The sequence below is a fragment of the Adiantum capillus-veneris genome, chromosome 29 (assembly GCF_014529385.1).
Source record: "Adiantum capillus-veneris isolate H3 chromosome 29, ASM1452938v2, whole genome shotgun sequence".
Lineage (NCBI taxonomy): Eukaryota > Viridiplantae > Streptophyta > Polypodiopsida > Polypodiales > Pteridaceae > Adiantum > Adiantum capillus-veneris.
Window position 1 is genome coordinate 19489678 of NC_140959.1, and position 16552 is coordinate 19506229.

Here is a 16552-nt window from a genome sequence, read left to right on the forward strand (position 1 = left end):
GGGGGCGGCTCCATGCAAATCCGGTCCTCAACTATTGTCAATTGCTTAATTTCTCTCTCTTTTGAAGTATTGTTCATGCTATCTAACTAGGTGTTATACTTTTTGTTGCTCTCTCCACCCAAGCACTCTTGTTATTCTCATTAGGAATCTATTCTAATGAAATGCTCACTATGTTCATGCTATTTTCCACTACACACAAGTTACTAGGCCATTAAATGTTACACCGCGGATGGTTAATGCTTTTATAAAGTTTATGCTATGCTCCTGATGCATGAATCTTTCCATCTTCTCTCTTGATGAGAGAATGTATAATACAAAAGCCTATTGGAGGGGGGATCGGCTCCACATAAATCCGGTCCTCAGCTGTTGTCATGAACTCTAATTCTCTCTCTTGCAAAAGTATTGTTCATGCCAAGTTAATTAACCATTATACTTATTGTTCATGCCAAGTTAATTAACTATAATAGTTATGTTGCTACCGCTAATTAAGTTCACCCTCTATGTTCTCAAAGTAGTTCCATAAAAATGCTCCCTCTAATTCTCTTAATTCCGCTATTCCCAAAGTTCAGAGGCCATTTCCATTACATTGGTATTAGAGCTATTGGTTTCTCTTTTCTTACTTAAGAAGAGAGGTCCTTATGTTTTCCATGAAAGGTTGGACCTATTCATTGCAATAGGGTAAGTGGAATAGGGATCTATTATCTTGGTTGAGAAGGACTTAGTTCGAGGTACACCATTGAGGAAAAGATCAACCCATAGTCCTTCTCCTCATCACTACAAAAGGGAAGAAGGAAACAAAGGAAGAAAACGGCAAGAAAGAGGTCACCGTCTTCTCCTTCTTCTTCACCTTACTCCTCTTCTGATGAAAGTAGTGGATATTCTCCTACAGAATACAAGAGAGGACATCGCAAATCCTACCCTGCGTGGGGAAGGTCCCAAAAGCTCAAGAAATTCAAAGAGGGAGGAAAAGGCTAGCCTTCGCGGCAATAGCGAAGCCCCAAAGACATGGAACACTCTACGAGTTTCCATCATGAAGAAATTCCTTGTAAGCGATGCAATGCTTACCGAATGGCGGAGCTTGAAACTGCTCTCCAGCAAGTCTATCCACAGATATGTGGACAAGTTTTGGGATTTACATCTCAAGGCTACTGTCTTTCAAAAGATAGACTTCGCCAAGCAAAAGCAACAATTCTGGGCAAGATTAGCTGAAGAAATGGCCAAGTATGTCAACTCTCAACGGCCTTGTTCTATCATCGAAGTAATCCACCACACTATGGTTGCTTCGCGTATCAATTTTGAACAAATGGCCAAGTATGTCAACTCTCAACGGCCTTGTTCTATCACCGAAGTAATCCACCACACTATGGTTGCTTCGCGTATCAATTTTGAACAAGGGGCTAGAAGGAATGCCAAGCCCATGGAAAGCAAAGACAAAAGTGATGCAAATGGGAAAAACAAAGCCCAAAATTCTTCCCAAGGCAATTCCAACAACAAGAACAACAACAATCGGTCCAAGGAGAAGGGAGTTTACAAAGGTAAAGATAAACTCTCTCCTGAAGAGCTAGAAGCTTTTCGTAAGGACCACAAATGCTTCAAGTGTGGGGAGCAAGGACATGGCAATCGTTCTTGCCCTAAGAGAAATGCCTGCAATGAGACTCCTAGATCTTCCACAATCAAAGCTCCAAAAGAGGAGGCTCATTTCAAAGGATCGCCTCTCTCCGATGCTTGGGGAAGGTAAGGGAGCATGATGCCTTCATCTTGTTTGACCCTGGCTCTACTTACAACTTCATATCAACGGAGTTGGCCACTAAGTTGGGCATTCAAGATTTCAAGATTGGAGATACTGTAATTGTTGATGGAGCTTTCAAGGGACAACAAGCCTTCATTACCCCCTTGATTGGGAAGTTGAGGCTTCATGTCCAAAGCTACGTCGACAAAGAAGACCTTTTCATCTCTCCTCTCCAGCATGAGGATGTTATCCTAGGGGCACCATGGTTCAACCGCATGGCTACCAACATGAAGTTCCCTAAAAGGACAATCTACTTCACCTACAAGGAAAAGAGCATGTATACAGATGATAGTGAGTCCGGTTGTACTATACCACTTGTAAATTCACCTGCTTTTGATAAGTCAATGAAAAGCTCAGTTTCCTCGTACATGATTTTTTTTGTCAAAGAGACTCTAAATGATGCTAATGTTTTATCAAATGAAAATGGTAGGAATCAATGTTTTTATCGATGATATTCCTATGGACTTACCTCCAAAATGAGGGGATGATGACCATCAGATTGAGCTCCTACCAGGAAGCGCACAGCCTAAAGTATTGAATCTCTTGAAGGAAAAATTTGCTCTTCTTTTGATTGATAAAAACCTTGTTCTCCCTCAAAGCTTGAAAAATTACCTGGAGATGTTGCTTGTGCTCCTCCAAGGACTTGGAGTAGTTAATTGATATCATCAAAGAGCACTCTAGTGAATTTTTGATAGGGTCTAAAGATTTTCTCCATTAAACGATTGAATGTGGCTGGTGCATTATCAAGCCAAAAGGCATGACTAGATATTCATAAAGACCAAACATTGTACGAAACGTCGTCTTTACGATATCTTCATTCACTATCCTTATTTGATGATAGCCACTTTTAAGGTCAATCCTACTGAAGCATGTCAAACCTTGTAGCTTATCAAACAGATCTTCGACTCGGGGTACGGGAAATCTGTTTTTGATAGTGATATGATTTAGCGCTTGATAGTCCACACACATGCGGTATGTACCATCTTTCTTTTGCACTAAAAGGACTGGAGAACAAAAGGGAGAGGAGCTAGGCCTCACCATCCCTTTGTCTAGAAATTCTTGTACTTGCCTCATGATCTCCTCTTCTTGAGCTTGGAAAACTCAATGAGGAGGCTTGTTAGGTCATATTATCTCTCAAGATGGTATCCGTATGGATCCATCAAAGTTGGAGGTAATAAAAGCATGGCCTAATCCAAGGAATCTACATGAGCTACAAAGCTTTATTGATATGTGTGCATACTAGAGACGCTTCATAGTAAAATTATCTCAAATAGCAGGACCATTGCATGACTTAACAAAGAAGAACGTTAAGTACTTATGGACTTCTAAGAACAAAATGCATTCGACAAGCTCAAAGAGAAGCTAACCTCCCAACCAGTGCTTATGCTTCCGGATCTCTCAAAGGCATTTGAGGTCCAATGCGATGCTTGTGGTGATTTCCTTGGAGCGGTTTTGCTTCAAGAAGGGCATGCCATAGCATATCCGAGTCGATGTCTCAATGTCGATGAATGAGTCTTGGGCATATACGAAAAAGAGCTTCTAGTTGTTCTACATGACCTAGACACATGGAAGCGCTATCTATTGCGGACTCCATTTATTTCGCGAACAGACCACCAAAGTCTCAAGTACTTCATGACACAAACCAAGCTTTCCGACAAACAAATGAGGTGGGCAAATTTTCTTTTGCAATTTTATTTTCATATTGCTCACATTGTTGGTAAGCACAATCAAGTGGCTGATGCATTTTCACGAAGACCAAGAGTCAATGTGATCTCTATAGCAACTCACAATGATCTATCTTCTATGATAGATGAGTATGCTATTGACCCTGACTTTAAAGACATAATGTCAGCCCTTGCTTTGGGAAAGAAAGAAGAACCATTCACATTGCAGGATGGTTATCTTCTCCATGGAAACACGCTATGTGTTACTCACTCCCTTCGTGAGAAAGTCATGTATGAATCCCATGCTCCTCCATATGCGGGGCATAGAGGCATTCAACCTACTCTTCATGGAGTAGAGACGTACTTTTATTGGCCTACCATGAAAGTGGACATACAAGAGTATATTTCAAAATCCATGGTATACCAAAAGACTAAGTATGATAGAGGGAAGCAACCTGGATTACTCCAACCATTTCAATCCCTAATTCACCATGGGAAAGTATATCCATGGATTTTATCTTTGGATTACCCCAGTCTATCCATGGGAATACGGGAATATGGACAACAGTTGACAGGTTTAGCAAGCAAGCACACTTTATTCCTGTCAAAAAGACTATTAAGGCACACCAAATGGCAACCCTCTTCATATTGCATATTTTCAAATACCATGATTTCCAACATCCATAGTGTCAAATAGAGATCTTAGAATGACCATTAATTTTTGGAAATGTCTTTTTGAAAATCTAGGTACAAGATTGAATTTTTGTTCGGTTTATCACCCACAAACGGATGGCCAAAGTGAGATGGCCAATTATACGATACTCGATCTACTAAAGACCTATGCTACAAAAGTAGATCGATGCTCACAATGGGAGAAGTACTCACCCCTTGTAGAGATGTGTACAATAATATTGTCCATACTACTACGAGAAAGGAACCTTCTGAGATCATAAAGGGAAGACCTAAAAGTCCCTTGCTACTTAAAGTACATGGGAAGATCTTGGATGCCGATGAGTATAGCCGTGACCTACAAGAATCTTTTCAAAATATTAAGGAGGCTATATCCATCTCTCAACAAAGGCAAAAAGTTGCTGCTGTGCTGATAAGCACAAAAGGGCCATAACCTTCAAAGAAAATGATTGGGTCTTACTCAAGTTTCCCAAGGTTCGATTAAAGCAAACGACGAGCAAAAATCCTATGAGCCCGACATGTTAAGATTATCCGATGGTATCTTATTAAGTTCAAGAATTATCCTTTTGAAGATTTTAGATGGATGCAAGGAATACAACATAAGGATAGTATGAACCTTGTCAATGCTTACAATGCTACATTAGAGTAAGCAAATGTACACGTTTCTTTTAAATGATCAATTTTTTTGTCTTATACGACTAATTCTCTTTTTATTGTGCACAATTTAAGTAGTATGCATGATTAGAATTATGTTTGTGATGATGACGTCTCTCAAGCACCAAGTAGATTTTGTCACTCTACTTTGGGAGAATGAAATGGACTAAAGAGCAAACATGCTTGCGGCAGCTAAGTCTCCCAAGCCCCAAATGGATTAGTCATCCATCTTGGAATGATGTCATAGGGTAAAAAGGGATCCTCTACCCGTGAAGAAACATCGACTAACTACTAAGGCTTTATCTCTTCTACTTCATTGTCGAGGACGACTATGATTTCAAGAGAGAGGTAATGACATAAAATCTAATATCTAACCAACCCAAATGATTTTCTCATATTCAACTGATCATTTAATGTGGGTGAATAAACAAGAACAAGGGTTAGAATATAGACATGTGCTTATGGATCTATCTCAACACGGGGCCAAGGTTAAAGGAGTCCAAATGAGAGATAGTCTATCAAAGAGCAAGGCTAGCTAATGGAGCTTAAAGACCTTAGGGTTAGCTTCATTAAAGACCTCCAAAGGTTAATGTTAAAAGTCCTTTGACCTTAGGAAAGCTAGGGATGTGCTTGAGGTGGGAACCCTGCCCAAGCTTGAGGTGCTTGTCGTGCTTGATGAACTAAGGTGCTTTTCGTGCTTTTGCTGACTAAGGTGCTTGAGGTGCTTGTCGTGCTTGAGGTGCTAGGGATGAGCTTGAGGTGGGAACCTTCCCCAAGCTTGAGGGGCTTAAGGTGTTCCAAAAGTCAACAAGGATCCCTACATGAGAGGGGTGAGCCCTACAAGTAGGGGCAAGAGAGAGAACACACACACATTCATACAAGGCAAGCCCAGTCCAAAGAGGCAACAAGGACACATGTCAAGTTCCTCTCGATGTTGCCCTCATAAGGTGCCTAAAGCCTATTGGTTGGCCTCTCAAGAGGTGCAATGATAATTTAGCTAATTAAATTAATTTTTTATGCATTTATCAAGTCCTCTCTCTTAAAGGGGAAAGAGGGACACTTGTCCCAAGGCTAGCAGGTTGCATGATATGCACTCTACATGTGATTGACTAAGCTTGTAGGGGTCCAATCAACTTCCAACATGAGCTACGAGGGGGGGTCGATCAAAGCAAGCTGGGGGTGTGCTTGGGGGGTATGCTCTCTCTCTCTCTCTCTCTCTCTCTCTCTCTCTCTCTCTCTCTCTCTCTCTCTCTCTCTCTCTCACACACACACACACACACACACACACACACACACACACACACACACACACACACACACACACACACACACACACACACACACAGACTCACAAACTCATTCTTGCTTGGCAAAGTGCGAGAGCTCCATATCCTTCTCCAACCAAGATCCATGCTTCAATGCTTAAGCTTGCCATCTTCTTCATCATCATTATTATGCTACTATGCTAGGCTATGCAAGAAGAGTGATGATAAGTGAGGAACTATCTCTTTCTCTTAAGTTACTTCTTCTTCCTCTTCCCTACTCTCATTCCCCGCTAGCTCTCTCCACCTGCGAAGGTGTTTGAGGCCTTGGAACTAAGGCCGGGATGGTTAATTCTTTTACAAAGTTTATGTGGTGCTCATGATGCATGAATCTTTCCATCTTCATTGCATCACCTAGGTCACAAGGAACACAAAGATTGTACTGTACCAAGTCTCTCTTGATGGGAGAATCTATAATACAAACGCCTATTGGAGAGGGAACCGGCTCCACATAAATAAGGTCGTCAACTGTTGTCATGTTCTCTAGTTCTCTCTCTTGCAAAAGTATTGTTCATGCCAAGATAATTAAGTATAATGGTTATGTTTCTACCGCTAATTAAGTTCACCCTCTATGTTCTCAAAGTAGTCTCATAAAAATGCTACACTAATTCTCTTAATTTTGCCATTCTCAAAGTTCATAGGCCATTTCCATTACATATAGTTGGTGTTGACATGCACTATTGCTGCATCTTGCTCACAAGAAAGACAAAGGGAATACAAGAAAGAAAGAGAGAAAAAAGGGATGTTGATTCTAATTGCATTCTCAATGCTGAAGCCAACACTAGAACCCACTCCACTCTCAAGCAACGGTTGTTACATTGCCTTTTTAGTGCTCTCATCTTTTCACATCATGTTGACTTACCTAAATTGTATCATTGATCCTGTTAGCATTGCTAGCCCAACGTAAGCCAAAAAAAGGACTCTCTCTCTCTCTCTCTCTCTCTCTCTCTCTCTCCATTAGATGTAGATTACTCCTAGATCCATCGAAAATGAGGGCTAGCCACCAACTCATAAGAATTCCGTGAAAAACTTTTAAGCCTGGTATCAAAGAATGCTCTATTTTTATATGAAATGGGAAAACCCCACAACTTTGGGACTGATTTCAATGCCTATGCAATCCTATTTCCCATTTGATTTGGGAAAGTTTTATGTAATTTGGGAATGTTATAAATCAGTTTTGTCACTGAGTCCTTGTGCTACATTAGTCAAAGAGATAGCTTCTCAAGAAAATGGTTGTGTTGAGAAACACTTTTTTTTTTGCATTACAAGTTCATTTTCTTGTTGGTGTTAATAAACACCTCGTTGGTGTTAATAAACACCTATAGACTCAGTATGTCCCTACAATTTTGAATGCATTAGTTTTGAGGGAATCAAGGAAGATACTGCAAGGTTTCTTGAAAGCTAGATAGAATGAAAGTCTCTCTCTCTCTCTCTCTCTCTCTCTCTCTCTCTCCCCCCCCCCCCCCCCCCCCCCACGTGTGCCTCTCCCTGTCTATATGTATAAGATATTTTCTCTTCTCTCTCTTTTATTGTCGTCGTTTGTAAAGATACTGCAGCGGGAAACAACAGAGGATAGGGGTTCGCATGGATTTGATGGCAGGTAGTACGTATTGCTTAGGGTGATGATGATGAGGCTTGGAGGTGCGGAGTGGCATGAGAATGAGATTCACTGGGTTAACAATGTGAGCCGAAGAGAATGGACTTCAGTTGCCATAGCATCTCCTATGCTGTCTTGATTGCGAGGTCTCCATGACCACACGGTAGGCTCTGTGTGTGTGCAGTTTTTTTCTGCTGTCGACTTCGCAGGCCGGGCTAACGAGCAAGATGAGGAGCCCTGTTCTCTCTCTCTCTCTTTCTGTTGCGATGATGACAACGCCGACTGCGATGGACACGAGGGGTGCGAGGACGAGCGGGAGGGGATGACGCAAGACGATGATGGCTAGGGGCGAGGAGACGCCACGGTGGCATGCTGACCCTCGCGAGCAGGTAGAGGCGAGCACGAGGATCTCGCGACATTCGCCTTAATAAAAGCAACATAGATCCGCCAATTTTGTTTTTGGGGTTGATTAAGAAGAATCTTTTTGCGGATTCTCAGTTGCTTTTCTAGAAAAAAAGGAGGATGTGGCACGTGGAGGAGGGAGAAGAAGAGAATTTTAACGAGAGAGAGAGAGAGGGGGGGAAATGTTGAGTGTCAGTGCAGCGCTAAGATACAAAGATTTTTTTGTTCGATGGATTAGGAGGAGCCAGCTATAGGCGAGGCCACAGGACTCGGGTGCAAGCGTCGAGACAAAGAGAGGGCGCACCGCTTTCATAAGCTGCTGCCGATCTGTAGGTGGAGTAGTCAAACCTTGCTGATGCAGGCGGGATGCTGCAGGGAGCAACTCGGGAAGAGACCGTGCTAGGAGCTCCAAGACGAGGGCCCTAATGCCCCGCATGAAACTGAGGGAGTTTACTAGCAGTAAAGGAATGCGCAATTAAGAAAGCGGGCTTTTGCTTTGCTAAAGCTAGTGAGAGGGAATCTCACTAGCAGGTCAATTGTGTGTCCCCCCGATGCGCCCGCTGGCTTGTTTGCAAGCGATGCGAGTGAACGGGGACAGGGCAGCTGGCGCTGCAAAGTGAGCGATGGTGCACAGGGAGTTGAAGGCGTGCTGGGCTCGAAGGCAACAAGAGAGATGCGATGCACGCACGAAGCTAGAGAGAGAGAGAGAGAGAGAGAGAGAGAGAGAGAGAGAGAGAGAGAGAGAGAGAGAGAGAGTCTCGTTAACGTTGAAGAGACAGAGAGTGGGATAGAATGAAGGTGCACATAGAGAGAGAGAGAGAGAGAGAGAGAGAGAGAGAGAGAGAGAGAGAGTCTCGTTAACATTGAAGAGACAGAGAGTGGGATAGAATGAAGGTGCACATAGAGAGAGAGAGAGAGAGAGAGAGAGAGAGAGAGAGAGAGAGAGAGAGAGAGAGAGAGAGAGAGAGAGAGAGCGCTTGTTGCTGGAGCAGGAAGGCGGGCAGAGAGGAGGTTGGATTCACTGCAACCCTTCAGTGCAACTGTGTGCTCCTATGCCATGTGAGAGCTGCAAGGCGATAGTGAAGCTAATGTGTTATCATGAAGATAAGGCCGTACTGCGGAGTACGGGCCAGCACGACAGCTGATAGTGACAGGGGCCTCCTGATGGGAATGCTAGATCGTTGGTGAGGGATCAGCAGGGAGTCAACATTGCCATGATTGGTGGGGGTGCACTTGTGGGAGCGGGACACAGAGTAGGGCAGTAGACCAGGTGATTGAAGTGCTTGTAGAAGCAGAGCATAGTCTCTCTCTCTCTCTCTCTCTCTCTCTCTCTCTCTCTGTGGTTTCTCCCTAACCTGAGATGCACCAATTGTCAAATGATGATGGCAAGCTGTCGTGAGAGAGTAGAGATTAGTCATGCAGGCGATGGTGATAACCTGATCGAGGAACATCTCACTCAGGAGGCCATGCTTAAACAGGTTCATGTGCACGAGGCATTCATGCGCAGGAACTGGAGCTCCAACCTTTTCCTATTGAATTTACAAGATTTGGGGGGAATCTTGATGGGAAATTAATTGAGTTTTGGACTTCTAGACCCAGTATGTCCCTACATATGTAGCCAAAAATAAATAAAAATTCACCAAGTATGAATACAAAAAGCTATTCATTTTCTCTTATTAAGATAGCTTGTGCCTTCTCCACAATATTGGATGGGATCTTAATTGCTTATGCAAATCTTCCACCCCTTGGAGTCCATGACCACATGAGTGCATCAACAAACTCCGAATGTTTTGGGTCAGCGAGATTGCAACACCAATTCTTTTTCCAACAATCCTCATGTTGTTCCTAGATTGTGGGATTTCTTTTTGATGTTTTGGTGCCCAATATTGCATAAAAACACTAACATGCAACAACATAATGACTCTTAACAAAATTGATACATGTCGTAGACATATTTGAGATTTTATTTTACTTCACTATCAATACTTTTTTGAAATTCCATGCAATTAAAAATACATTCATGGACCTGTATCGATAATAGTCTTCTCTCTCGATCTAGATGAAGCTATGATTATGGTATGTGCCTAGGCTTTTAATGAGTGATGCTATTCTCTCTCTCTCTCTCTCTCTCTCTCTCTCTCTCTACTTAGGCTAACTGATACATTGTGATTGGCAAGAGGGCTTGCATAGATGCATGCCGCTAGTCTGTTGACAATTTCTTAAAAGTTTTGTTACAAGGAATGTCATATTGTTTTGGCATACATTGTAGACTAGTTATTATTTATAATTGATAATATTAATACCTTTCTATTTTAGGCAAGCTCTTACACATGCACCCATACATGCGCATGTGCATACACGAACACACACAGAGATAATGTTTAAATAACGTCTCTCTCACTTTTAAGTAAGCTCTCTCTCCCTCTCATAACACAACGCTAGTGACAAAGATTATGATAGGATATTGATTGGTAAGTCAATTATGGTAAGTATGTGGCAATGGAGAGCTTCCAACAAAGGGAGAGGAGGAAGTGGCATTGGTAAATTCAAGAAACTTGAATCATAATAGAGACATAATTCCTAGAAGCTAGAGAAAGAAATTTTCTAAACCCTCCAATGTTTTTGTTCCATTGAGAAACACTACTCCTAGATTAAGGTTGGGTTCGGATGATGGTATGCCAACGCCCTCTTGTTTATAATGTCTTCACTTCCCTGGTTCACAAGAGATGACGATAAGAATTTTCAGGAAAAAACATAGTTCGAGATCAATGGCTCATAGTTGGCATGACTGTGAGTCCTGTGTGGCTGAGACAACATTGTTAAAGATCAAGCTTGCAAATCTGTAATATCCATTGAAAAGGGGCAGCAGTTTTCGAGTTCTAGAGAGGAGGGGGGGGGGGGGGGGGGGGGGGGGGGGGGGGGGGTTCTCACCCACATTGGAGGTGGGTTCGGAAGGTACTCTCCTGCTTTTATCCAATGTGCGATTGCCACCTATTAAGGACACCCATTCTCTTAACTATGCTGCCGTCCTGTCTAAACCCAGCCTAATATACAATTTTTGTTGAAACCCTTCACTACTTTGTTGTTCCATTGGGCACCATTACCTTATTGAGCTGTGGATTGAGTGAGGGTGCCAAAATGTGGAAATAACAAATCTGTGGGTTCCACATTGTGCAATAAGCATTGAGCATAGATATTTGCCGTGGGCTCCACATTCTGCAATGAGCATTGAGCATAGATATTTGGGGGCATCTTAGGCAAAAGCAAGCAAATTGGTTCTTGTTGATGAGAAGTGATTCCATGGATTAGAACGAAGCTACCTTTCAAGGAAGTCCTTGTACATGTGTGTTCTTATTCTTTTTGACCAATTCCATAGAAGGGCCAGCAGCAAGATAAAAGTGGATGGATCGTGGAGTGACTATACAAATGCAATAATTGAAATTGGGAGGAGAAAGTGATAAAAGATAGTATAAGGTTGAAGAAAGCTGAAATCTGGACTATTCTTCTCTCTCTCTCTCTCTCTCTCTATCTCTCTCCACATACTCGTAGATCGTGTGGGTGTAAGCCAAAGCAGCAAACCAAAGCACAGACGCGTACGAGGAGAAGATGGGCACTCGAGCAGAGGTTCAAGAACCCCCTATCTCTCCGATCCCCCCTCAGGACTACCCACATCAGGCCGCCGAGAGTCTCTCTGCTCTCTCCTTAACAGCATACGGCTGCTCAGATGCCTTAAATGATGCTCCTCAATCCCCCGCTTCCACTCCTGGTAAGGATCCTCTTCCACATCCAATTGTGCAGACCGACAACAAGTGCATGGACGCCGCCCACACCTCTGCTGCTGCCTTTGTTGAAGGAGGCGTTCAGGAGGCATGCGATGACTCTTGCAGTATCTGCCTGGAGCCCTTCTGCGAGAGCGATCCTGCCACGGTAGTTCCTAGCAGCTCTGTGTTGATCCTTTTCTTGCTGTTGATTACATTCTTCTGTATGAATTGCTGATCTGATCATGGGAGTGAACCCAGGAAAGTTGAGGAAGCTTCTCTTTTGGGTTATTCTTGTTTTGATCTTGGCAAGGAACTAATGAACCCTGAGATTTTGTAGAGGATGCATGTTTGTAATTTAAGTTTGTTTGCTTAACTTTTCAAGACATGTTTTGGCTTTCTTTCAGATTACATCTTGCAAGCATGATTATCATCTCCAATGCATTCTGGAGTGGTAGGCTTTTAAATTTCCTGATGTCGTGTTCATTTAGCCCTTCTGTAGTGGCCTTTCTTAATCTTGTTGCTTGTCCCATGAAATGGAACAGGGCCCAGAGGAGCAAGGAATGCCCCATGTGCTGGCAAGCTCTCAGCTTTGAAGATCCCAACAGGTATACAAATTGCTATACCTTTTTTGTATGTAGCTTCTGAGGATTATTGTGATAGTGTATGACGGCGAAGATTTCAACTGCCTGTTTGCAAACTTTCAGTCAAGAGCTTTTTGATGCTATTGAGCAAGAGCGCTCCCCTCCATGGATGAGACATTCACAGAATGGATTTCAGTTTAATCAGGTAAAGAATTACATTGGGATTGTTATCTTGAGTTTGTGAAGCATTCGCCAATTTGTTTGGTCGGTGTTGTCTCTCATGCCCTTATGATTGGTGCTTTTTATTTAGATTGATGATATATATACAATCCGTGTTTGTTTGCCTGTTTTATGGGAGACTGCAATTGTACAAAAACTTGTTGCATTCTCTTCCCCCTTTCTTTTATGCATTTATCTTGTGAGTATGATCTTGTATCTCCTGTATATTATTGGACAGCAATTTTTCACTGTCACTTACATGGATTTTTATGTTAAAAAAGTGTGTTAATGATTTTGTGAGTTAGTGCAACCTGTTGCAAATGAATTTGTTACATACTCATGGCTGAGGAGTGGCAGTGTATGATGGTGGAAGATGCCACAGCTTGTCGCAAGGGTTGACAGTTTAAGTGGTTCTAAATATGGTAGGTTCCGGCATTTGCCAATTATGCGGATTTTGAGGAGAGGATTATGCAACATTTAGCACATCAATTGGCTAGGAGAGGGAGGGTACCCGGCATGTACGATGAACCGTATGTGCATTCTTCGGATCCGGCTTTATTGAGGCCAAGTAGAGCGTTCATGGAGCAGCCCATGCACGAAGCCAGGCAGGCACACAATCATTCCTTTGATACTACATTGCAGAGTCACTCCAATGAGGCAGCATTTAATGATTCTGAAAGGTGTTTTTTTGTGAAAACTTTTTGTGCACTCGCCCGAGTTTGTGATCGTTCTAAATTTCTTGTCTGATATTATGTTCAGACGCAATGTGGCCTCTGAAACGGTCGATGAAAGCCATCACAGAAGTGTAAATTCGGACTTTTCCTCATTGTCGGAGTCCTTGAAGTCTCGCTTCCTTGTAGCCTCCTCAAAGTACAGAAATAAATATGCTTCATTCTTAGCTCTTAAATATTGTTTTAGGTAATAGTAGTGTTGTGATTTTCTGGGATTTGTCGTTTTTGGCGTAGATGGAAGGATACCTTCACGAAGACAACACATGGTTTTAAGGAGAAGTGGCGGGCACGAACCAACAGTAGCCCCGCAGCGACTGATTTAAGGGCTCGAGCCCAAGGAGTTAGCGCTGAGGTCGTCCGGCAGGCCATTAGAAGGATTGCCCCTGACAATGGAGGAAAGGACAATGATGTTCCGACGACATCTAGAAGTTTTATAAGGAGTGGGAGTGATGAAGACATGAATAAAGTTGGAGCTTGCAGTCAAGCAAGGTGCTCAGTAGACAATCATTTGGAATGCGTTACTACCAGCGGTGCCTCACATCAAACGCCAGGTGCGACCGTGTAGGTACGTAGGCCCTGTGTTCAGATCCAGTTATTGTTTGTGCTGAGGGTGATCTCGCTCTATGCTACTCCCTCGCACACACAAATCAATGCAGGAGAGCTCTGATGATGTTGAATTTTGATTTGACATATTGGGATAATGCTTCAGGCAGGCACGTACGCCATCATGATGTTCAGATTCTCTTATCTCTACCCTTAGCCCTGTCGCATGTTTATATAACTACGTCATTACGTCATTACCGTAAGTCTGACTCTGTTACAGGCTTCTGAATAGTGTTCAAAATAGTCCTCTTGAAATGGATTCGTGTGTATTTAACACTTGCTTATTGGAGATTGAGTGGTGTGACGACTTAAAGACAGAGGCTTATTTTGTAAAATAATTTTTATAATTAGAAAACATGGTTATGCCTCACATAATGAGGGCTGTGTTCCTGCTCTTCGTGAAGTTTCTACAGTTGCAAGCATTGATAGGGTATGTATTTCAATGAAGTAGGCTTGGCGCGTCTCTTCTCTCTTCTCTTCTCTTGTGTGGTTTGTGCGTGCGTGTGCTGTCGTGTTTGGTAGAGTGGGAGGAGGAAACTTCTTCATATTGTCTTGTTTTGGCTTTTGTCTGTGTGGGGTGTGGGAGAATTGACGTGTTCTTGGTCTGTTGCACATGGCAGCTGAATGGAAGTGCTCCATGGTTTGAAGTGTTGTTTGTGAAGCTCACAGTTTTGCCACGAGGAGCTACAGTCAAAGTTATCTGTGAATATGATTTAGCCTGCCCAAGACATGCAAAATGGCACTTTATTTAATAATTTTGCAGAGAAGAGAGACATAGCTGTGCTTATGGTATCGACAATGGGGTTTTGTTTTTGTGGGTGGTATTATTGCCTTAAGCTCTTCCTCGAGAAATAATTTTTCTGGATTAGGAATCAAATTTCCATATTGGAACGAGTGCTTATCATACTGAAGTAGCAGAGGGTTTCAAGATAGGTTGCTATGCACAGCTAATGTAGATTTGGTTTGGTCTTCGTTGTGCATGTGCACTTATGCCGAATATTCACTTGTACTTCTTCTGAAACTTGAAAGCTAGGCTTTATGTGAATACCTGTCAACTTTACTAATATAATGTGCTGTAGAAGAGAGATGTCGAACTAAATGAACTAAATCTAGGCTCGTCTTTTTTCCATCTCTCTATCGGAAGATCTCCTTTCAAGCACATGAAGGGTGTTGCTAACTTGCTATGACCTAAGTCACTTCTTAATTCTTTACCTTCATAGAACCCAATTGAGTGCCATCAGGCCACTCGATGTTTTCTCCGTGGTGCTGATTCTTTTTCAAGGGTGGTGGTTGGTTATTAAGTAGTTAGATTATGATCATGCTTATAGATAATCTTATTTTTGCCGAGTTATGCATCGAGACATTTTAACATGGTTTAGAACATTTGCTTTGACAAGAAAAGTTATGCCCCATGCAAGCTCACAATTTAAGGGTATCTCCAATATCCTATATTTTGAAGCTCATGATCTCAAGGTCACCACTAATGGTTGGAATGTGCGCACGACCTCTATCACACGTCGATTTGAATGCATTGGTGAAGGAGACTTCTACAAGGATGGTGTAGAATTCATTGGTTTGATCATGCTCTTTGGTGGGTTGCATAAGCTCCACATCTTCTTCCCTTCCAAGAAGCCACAATTGAAATGAAGCTCAAGAAGCCATTAAAGCCCTGCCTGCACCTCCTTCTTAGGGCAAGGTTGAATTGGCATGTTAGAGCACATTGCCCTTTTCCAATATCCTCCACCCCAACCACATACATCCTAAAATGTAATTAGAGCTAAACTTTCTATTGTTAACAGGAGCCCTCCCAATACCTATCCCTCAAGACCCGTTTTATCCCTTAACGGATCTCTTGGTAAGTCATTAGCCTAGGCTAACCCTTTGGACAAATCTCAACTCATTCCATAGCCACAACACGCTAAGCCTTTAATAGCACCAAAGTTTTGCTCGTTTAGTAAGTGTCATCAGAGTGCAATCAAAGACTCTATGGATGTGCCAAACCCTTAACCTTTTTCATCTTGGAATGCATATTTCCAACTCTTTTTTTTTTGTGCAAATATAGCTCGAGAGTTCATAAATACAATTCAACCACAAATTTTTTTAATATGGCATGAGGGATTGGATTCTCTTACCGTTGGTTTTAAAGGTCTCCAAGACGCTTGCTCTAGTGACACCTCTCTTCCTAAGGAGTACTCATCACTTTGAATTGAGCACCTTTTTAAGGTTTAGTCTTGAAAATAATTATCTTGAATATGGAAAAAAAGATTATGATTTGTATTGGGAAGTAAGGTTTCTATTACGGTCCCTTAGAGTGGGAAAGCTTTTGTGGCCTGAGAAACCTTACAGAGAATATTTGAGGCAAATTTCCCCCTTCTTGTGAGCCACCAAGTGTTGGTAGAGAACAACTGTCTCTTACGGGGCCAAGAATACCAATACAATGCAAAGACCAACTCAATCTAAAGCACACAATCAAAGTTCAAGATGGACTTTTACTCGATTGGTCTAAGGGGTTCCTTTGAAATGAGCCCTCAAAATCATC

General features: G+C 42.3%; 1 protein-coding gene across 2 annotated transcripts; it reads left to right on the forward strand.

Moving 5' to 3' along the window:
* Window positions 1-11591: 11591 nt before the first annotated feature.
* Window positions 11592-14388, forward strand: LOC147418855 (E3 ubiquitin-protein ligase RHF2A-like). Of its 2 annotated transcripts, XM_086505694.1 has the most exons (10): window positions 11592-11884; window positions 11972-12045; window positions 12284-12330; window positions 12422-12484; window positions 12584-12665; window positions 13106-13359; window positions 13439-13549; window positions 13645-13819; window positions 13891-13975; window positions 14120-14388. In XM_086505694.1, the coding sequence occupies exons 1-10, from the start codon at window positions 11725-11727 to the stop codon at window positions 14239-14241; spliced, it is 1173 nt and encodes a 390-aa protein (XP_086361820.1). In that variant the 5' UTR covers window positions 11592-11724; the 3' UTR covers window positions 14242-14388. The 2 variants fall into 2 exon arrangements, with proteins under 2 accessions (XP_086361820.1, XP_086361819.1); XM_086505693.1 differs by having other exon boundaries at window positions 11603-12045; window positions 13645-14238.
* Window positions 14389-16552: the final 2164 nt, after the last annotated feature.